The following is an 8,531-nucleotide window of genomic DNA, read 5'->3' as shown; positions in this document are numbered from 1 at the left end:
TAAACGGCAACGCACAGCATAACAGACATTCACAACGAGTGCAAAAGAAAAATAAGCCTGCTAGTGCTACAAAAGTGACTGAATGGTAGAAGATGCAAGATCTGTCCCTTTACGAAGGAATGAATACAGGAAGTGATGTTTTCAGCTTAGCAAAGATATTGCAAAACACAAGACATCTCGGGGATGCGAGCAGTTGAAAAAGTGCAGAATAAACACTTCAATCCAGTTTGACTTTTTATCTCATTCGAATGATTAACATTCAACATTTTTTATTTATTTCATTTTAACACAGCCTTTCCAAATGCAGAACCACCGAGAAAAGCAAATGGTGGGTGAGTGAGGGATCTTGTTATCCTATGCCATCTTTGGTGCAGCTTGGAACGTACAGGCTGTTCCTGGGTTTCTTTGCTCAAGTGACAGTTCAGTGCAGGACGAGTGGGTGGACAGCAGCGACCCGCTGTGTGACATCTATTTTACAGGACTGCTAGGAGCGGTGCGGGTGCGGTGTCCTCCTTCCTGTCTGGATGACATGCCCGGCCACCTAGAAACACACTGAGACCCATGTAAACAACCCACCTCCCCTCATGCACCACCCTTCCAGTGTACTTCAAATACATGGTGACACATTTGACCTACTGCTGCTAGCCTGTCAGCTAAACCCTCTTTCTCTCTCTGTTGCACAGCACCTTGTTGGTTGCAATGACAAATACAACTTCCACTTGCGTTGATCAATGACAAACGACGACCCAAAAGACCCGTAATGCTTCACAAATTCACAATCTGTGGCGGCCAATTTTCAACTTTGGTGCGGACTTTCGACGGGCCGTTTTGACAGAAGTTGACGTTTCGGTGTCCTGTTGAACAAGACGAGGAGTCGACCAGTATGTCATCCCTGCTACTGCCAAGGATCACGCGCTTACTCAGCAGAGAGAAGACCTCCTTCAAGTGGATTTCCGCCAACATGTCCTGTTCGGGTAAGGAGAGGCTGCGTGTGTTGGTGGACATGGACGGGGTTCTGGCCGACTTCGAGGGGGGGTTCCTGAAGAAGTACCGGGCCAGGTACCCCGAGGAGCCCTACATCCCACTGGAGGACAGGAGAGGCTTCTGGGTGTCAACTCAGTATGGACAACTCAGGACCGACCTGTGTGTAAGTTACTGACACTTAAATTGCTTTCTGTTTCTGCTTTTCTTTTTTCATAATGTATGCCAATGGAATATGCCCTTATGTACATAGTTGATTTCACTGTAGTTAAAAATGTTATCTAGCAGGGATAGCAGCTGTCATAATGACAAGTAAGTAGCCTACTTGTTAATGTACAGGTTATATTCAGAAATGACAGATCACAGTATGCAGTAATTGATGTTACCTGAACCAATTGCATAACACTAATAACACAATAATGAATTACTATTAAATGTGCTTTTATTGGTCAATTACTGCATCCTGTGACACACACACACACACACACACACACACACACACACACACACACACACACACACACACACACACACACACACACTTGACTTGTGCTGTTCTCCATTTTTGTCTAATAAAATACTCAATCAATCAATAACATGAACAAGTAATTAAAGCAGAGTCATTCGTTTGCAAATTAAGTCCCCTCCAGCACAACAGAACCAGGTTGAAACAGCTTTGTTGAAGAAATTACTGTTTATAAACTGTCTGTGATATAGGCTATCATCTACCTTGCAAAACTTTTCCTGTGATTGTCTGAAAACACCAGGTTAAATTGAATGGCCTATTTATTATTAATGTCTCTGCTTGAATAACACGATGAAGATAGATGAGAGGCATGAATAGAGTTGTTTATTTACAGCAGGACATTCCCACCACATCAGCCCACCACCACCAGGGTCTAGAAAGCAAAAACACCTTGCCAATTACTTCAAACAGCTTATTTGGTCAGCCATTGCATAACATCATAGTAAATCTCATCTTAAGAAGGGGGAGAGGCTGTATCCTCTAAAGTGGAGGGGGGAAAACACTCACACACACTCTCTCACACACACACACACACACACACACACACACACACACACACACACACACACACACACACACACACACACACACACACGTGTTATCATCAACATGAACTCTGGACTTGTGTGTCCTGCCTATCTGAAAGACATACAGTACATACAACCCTTCATATCTACATTACAAACATTTTTATGATGAGGTGTACTGTATGTGTGTATAATGTTGACTCTAGGAGAAGGCCATTAGCATCTGGGAGTCCAAAGATTTCTTTATAGAGCTGGACCCTCTGCCAGGAGGTGTGGATGCTGTCAAAGAGATGGCCAGTATGGACAAGTAAGTCTGTACATGTTGTATACCTTTTAACAATTATTACCTGCGCTCGAGAAGAACTGCTGCTGAAAATGTCAATCTGGAATTAATAAAAACAGTATTGACTAATAATAGGATAGCCGGTAATTGGCTGGTCATCAATAACTCCCATTAAAGCACAGAGACCACCAGACTGCAAGTTTAAGCAAAACTCCTGGCAGAAGAAAATGTTGAAATGATAAATATAATTATAAATACATATATACAGAGAGTGTGTGCGTGTGTGTGTGTGTTAGGGCATTCACGAATAGTGATTTTTAGTATTTGAGTATTTGACCTCAAAGTATTCGAATAGTCGAATATTCGACAGGACTGGCCAAACTGTCAAATATTAAGTAAGCAAGAGGCGAACATTGTGAAAATAGCCGATCTACATGCTCTCACAACGCCTCGCGTAGATCTTATCTGCGGAACCGAGTCACACTAAATGTACCTATAATTCCAAGTGTTTGTCAGGGTGGGGGTCCCCAGTTCAAGTATGTTTATTCTGGGGGTCACGGCCTAAAAAGGTTTGAGAACTCCTGGTATAGAGCATTAACAAATTCCTCCACCATTGACAACTCAATCTTATGACTTCCTATCTAGCCAAGCTTTATAAACTATATATTTTTAAAGAGAAAACAAAAAAAATAAGCGAATATTCGACTTCGGTGAACAACATTGAATAGTGACTTTGATATTCGAATATTTGGTGAATGCCCTAGTGTGTGTGTGTGTGTGTGTGTGTGTGTGTGTGTGTGTGTGTGTGTGTGTGTGTGTGTGTGTGTGTGTGTGTGTGTGTGTGTGTGTGTGTGTGTGTGTGTGTGTGTGTGTGTGTGTGTGTGTGTGTGTATACATGTATATATTATATGCATGCAATTAATTTTTTCCCCTGTTCTTTCCCCAGCACAGATGTCTTCATATGCACCAGCCCTATAAAATATTACAGACACTGTCCTCATGAGAAGGTAAGCTCCAATACATTCTGTTCCCTTTGCAACCTGAGGAAGTGAGTACTTCTAGTAGACCAAGTTTTTGCTGTGTGTGTGTGTGTGTGTGTGTGTGTGTGTGTGTGTGTCTGTGTGTGTGTGTGTGTGTGTGTGTGTGTCTGTGTGTGTGTGTGTGTGTGTGTGTGTGTGTGTGTGTGTGTGTGTGTGTGTGTGTGTGTGTGTGTGTGTGTGTGTGTGTGTGTGTGTGTGCGTGCGTGCGTGCGTGCGTGCCTGCCTGCGTGCGTGCGTGCGTTCGTTTGTTCGTTTGTGCGTGGTGTTTAAACATTCATGTGTTGTTTCCCTCTAGTATGCCTGGGTGGAGAAGCATTTGGGCCCAGAGTTTCTGGAACAGGTCATTCTCACAAGAGACAAGACTGTAGTGACTGGAGACATCCTCATAGATGATAAAACAGACATCCTGGGTAAGTGTGTGCACACTGTTGAGCTCATTAATGTATAGAATGGCAAACCCAAGCATTTCAGTAGTTTCTTCTTACCCCATATGGTTTTACAGTAGTCAATTCTTGACCTGGAATTTCACTTTTTACCTGCAATCACACGGCTAGTATAAGCTGTGTATAAACAAAGAGCTGTTCACAGTTTATCTTGGTCGGATGATGTAATTGTCGGTACGTATTTATGTTCTTATGTTATATATGCTGTCTTGTATTTAGTGACTTTGGCGGCAAATCTCCATGCACGTGGAGAGTAGGTCTAATCTCCTCTGCTCTCCTATTCTATCAGGTGTAGATCCTAGACCGACATGGGAGCATGTGCTGTTCACAGCCTGCCACAACAAGCACCATCCCCCCTGCCCGTCCCAGCGACGCCTGCTCTCCTGGTACGACGACTGGAAAGCCATCCTGGACAGCAAGAGGCAGCACTGAGGGACAGTGACTTCATTTCCCGCAACCCACTGTGGAAGAAGCTTTGTGAGGACCTTGGAGGATGAGCGTTACAGGAGGGAGTGGGGTCTTCACTAAGAAAACTATTTGTTTTGAGGGGGATAATGAAAGTACAATCAAGGAAGCCAAATTAGCATGAAAGGAAATCACCAAAAGAATTATACTGTCATGATAGAATCTTCGATTTCAGCTGGGAGAGGACATTCAAACACCTGTTTGACAACTAGACTGATGCATGAAGTACGTAGGAACTAAACAGACACGAGCAATGCAAAGAGAGACCTGAAGCAACATAACAAAATAAGTATAACAATTTTGTTTTCTATTCAGGTATAAAAGAATATGTTCAATGTTCTCATTTGGTCATATAAGCTGCATATACTGTATAAGTTCTTGTTATTGTTTTGAATGTTTGAGTGGTGTGCAAGTGAGTCTTCACACAAAAGTTGGCAAAATAGTTTACAGCGCTGCACACTCAAAGGATACATGCGGAATTTCCGAATGTATACGAAACAGAATTACGCTTTGAGAGTGCTGAAGCCCTGATCGTCAGCAAGTTTCTGAGTGAAAAGCCGGGTTGTCTCAAGCGTCTGAACAATGGTGTCAGAAGTCTGGTACGAGATTCAACATGCATCTGTGTGTACCAAAAAAAAGCTAATAATCATCATAATCAACGTTCATTTGAATACATTTTAAAAGATGAAAATGTCATTAGTTAATGAGTAATTAACTGATATCAGAGTGCTCTATGATGTTAAATCCAGAGCACTCTGAAATCAAAGCAGATTCTCAGAGCGTATACTGTATATGAACAGCTGAACGCCCTATATTAGCCTTCTTAACTGTATATTATATATTTTTTTAATTGTGAATGTCATTATTTCATACCACTAAATATAACACCCATACTATAAATGCTATCAATGTGCCAGCTAGATTTAAAAGAATGAAAGAAAAGAGTATATCTTTTTCCTTTTTCTTTTCTTCAAGTCATACAGTTAGGGACAAAAGCATGATTTATACTTTGACATATGATGGTGTTATGTGCAAGAAAAGCTGTTCTACAAGTGCACATTGTGTTGCACATGCAATGCATTGTGAGCTTATAGATTGTAGATCTGCAATGTTTTGGTGTGCAACACCATTGTACTACAGAGCATAAATTAGGCATTATTAGGCTTTGGGGCAAATAGTAAACATTGTTTACTATTTGCCCCTTAATATTTGCCCCTCCATGTTAAAGAATGGTCCCATATCACAGGTGCTATAGATAAACAAAGTAGATGTGTCTTTAGGGTTTTAAAATATGGTCATATTGATGTACCTATTGTTGAATGTGGGGTTAATTTAAAGTATTACCGTGTAATATTAATTTTAGTAGTCTTCTTTCTTTTCAGTTCGAAACAAAATCACATAATACTGCTCCAAAAGAAATGGTATAGGGTCCTAGTTTCAAGGTATCCCTATCTGCAAATCCATGCATGCTGCATGTACAAGGATCTGCATCAGCTACTGCATAAATACAAGTTACACAGTATGGCTTTAATATAACAAGTGTCCTATCAATCCTATGTACGGTTTGCTCTGATCTAACTAAAGGACTGCACATACATAATGCATGCAATGCAAACATTGACAAAACCATCTGTCTTAAACACAAGATAAAAAATGATGATGCCGTATATGGTGGGAAAACATTGATGTAATAGATTTTTTTAAAGTGAGTGGGCGTAAATTTAAAGTTTAATTGAAACATGCAGGTTAAGCAGAATACGATGTCATACTATGTTTAGATGTTTATAAAACTGAAATAAGATCATATTTTTTCTTTAGTAAATGCCATAACAAATAAGAATATTGTGCCCTTGCTAATGTCCATTTCTTGTCCTTTATTTCAGAATGTACCCACAAAACACTGTATTTGTCGGAAAATGTACAAAATGTCACCTATAGTTAATTTTAAAGTTCTACATTATTTAAAAACCATTGCTTATACAATTGTATTATTTTTGACGATAGAACACTTGGTCTTAAGATATTGGGCAATAAATCCCAAGTACAGTAATACAGTTTTATTTTGAAGAATCAGTTCATACCCTTTTGAGAAGAAATCTGAACTTCTATTAAACTCGCATACCCAGAATTCTGCTGGTTTCTCTCCAAGCCACACTCATTAGCCTAGACATGGGAGCCCAGGTGAATGTCATTATGCATGGGAGAATAGAGACCTAGCAGTAGTCATTCCTTAATTTAGTGCAGGGGTCTTCAACAGGAGGTCCGGGACCCCTAGGGGGTCCTCAGAGTTACCACAAGGGGGCCACCAAATCTTTGTGTAATTTGATCATGTTTCTTTAGATTAACCACTTGAACCCTAGCATCCCTATTCTGAGTGGAACATTAGCCAAAGATAGCAGATCTACAAGCTCACAGAGATCGGCTATTTCTGGCAAAGTGGTTTGGTGTAGAAGGAAAAAAAGAGCAGACCACGTATTGACGGTTCAAGTGGTTAAATGTCTGAAGATACACATTAATCCAACATACACTGTCTGATGACACCGACAGTGCTGTCAAACAAGTCTAAGCTGTCTAGTCTAAATCTATGAACGTTTTTAATTTGCTATATATAGGCTCTAGTGAGGTTCCCTGCTTCATCTCTCTCTCAGCTGAGGGGTCCTTGGCCTGAAAACGTTGAAGATCCCTGATTTAGTGTTTCTCATCTGTCAGTATGTCAACATTAATATAACATGTTTATTTGTCAACCCATGACAAGTTATGTTGACATTCTTTTTAAAATCTTATGATCAACTACCAATTGTTGGTGTAACAACTGTCACTTTGACAGGAGCAAGTATCACTTCTTTTAAAATTGTGTCTAAAAGCAAACAAACTCTTCCTTTGTGTTTACTGCCTCATAACTCTTGTACAACAAGGGCTGAGTTGAAATCCAAAATCTCTTGAAGGTTAACTGTGCTATTTCTGCAATACATAAAAGTGTGGGTGGGTGGTTGTCTGTGTGTCTGTCTGTCTGTAAAATCTTGGTAATGCATATGTAATACAACATAGTTATATCAATACAAATATATGTAAATTCTTATTCTTTGAATACATGTTTTCCAAACGTTAATACACAGGCCAACACACTAGGTTTTTAACACTTGTTTTTTAAGATCGGACCATGTTGTATGACAAAAAACAAAAAATGCATGTAAAATATGGAACTACAATTCAGTTTTTCAGTGACTTATGCATTATTATGCTTGAAGCTGTTGTAAAGAGATGTCAATAATTTGCTAATTGGTGCTCATTTCTGTCGGGTTACATGGGATACTGTATCTCTCTCCCAACATTAAACAGCTTCTTACAAGCTTTCTTCACATACATTTATTAAAAATAATTATAATTTGAGGCACGCTTAGGATGCATCCTTAACATGAAGTAGAATGAGAGAGAATAGTAAGATGTACAGTATGAAGTAGTCTTGTCAGTTTTGCAATATGTTATTACTACTACAGTGTCCATTTAAGGAGTATAAATTCAGAATGGCATGTCACGGATGGTCATGCTCTTGACATTTGGGGGATGCTTTCAACACAATGATTGCTGCCATTAAAGTACTAATGGTTTTGCAAACGCAAACAATGTTTGGTACGTTTAAAACCCAGACTTGTTGGTATATCAGATGTATTAACTTAAAATTAAAATACAGTAGGCTAATAAAGACATTTCCCCTGGTACATTGCTGGTGCCTGTGTCATTTTGGCTCAGGGATAGACACATGACAAAACAATGTACTTAAAGAAACTAAATATAAAGATTATATCAAAAATAAAGAAATTGGAAAAAATATAACTTTGACTGAAGGAACCTTTTTGTTCAGAGGCTTGTGCAATAGCACCTGCACAACAGGTGGTCACATATATTTATTACTTGTATCATATCAAACATATAATTTTCCAAATGTCTGTCTGTCTGTCTGTCTGTCTGTCTGTCTGTCTGTCTGTCACAGCGTTTCTCCTCAATGGCTGGAGCAATTGATCTGAAATCGCATCACCATTAGCATATGAACACAACTGACATAACTGTGAAGCCCGTTTGTCACTTTCACAAATCATATGCTGTATATTAGCATTTTTATGGTGTATCTATCTATATCTATTGGGGGGTTGTCTGGCCCTGTTACAGATGTTGTCCAAAAATCATGCAGATCGGTACACAGTATCTCTATAGCCATTAAACGAAACAGGTATTTCTTACATTGATGCTCCTACATATTATCATGCA

At 39.6% G+C, this 8,531-nt stretch overlaps 1 protein-coding gene across 1 annotated transcript; it reads left to right on the top strand.

The window, feature by feature from the left end:
* The first annotated feature begins 675 nt into the window (after positions 1-675).
* nt5m (5',3'-nucleotidase, mitochondrial) lies at positions 676-5,079 on the top strand. The gene is made up of 5 exons (XM_080747633.1): positions 676-1,147; positions 2,241-2,341; positions 3,264-3,324; positions 3,653-3,767; positions 4,090-5,079. Exons 1-5 carry the CDS (start codon positions 884-886, stop codon positions 4,230-4,232), a joined length of 684 nt encoding a protein of 227 aa, XP_080603759.1. The 5' UTR covers positions 676-883; the 3' UTR covers positions 4,233-5,079.
* The last annotated feature ends 3,452 nt before the right edge of the window (positions 5,080-8,531 follow it).

The sequence above is a fragment of the Nannobrachium achirus genome (genome assembly GCF_963921795.1).
Source record: "Nannobrachium achirus genome assembly, chromosome: 18".
Classification (NCBI taxonomy): Eukaryota; Metazoa; Chordata; class Actinopteri; order Myctophiformes; family Myctophidae; genus Nannobrachium; species Nannobrachium achirus.
This window is presented reverse-complemented; position numbering and strand designations above follow the sequence as displayed.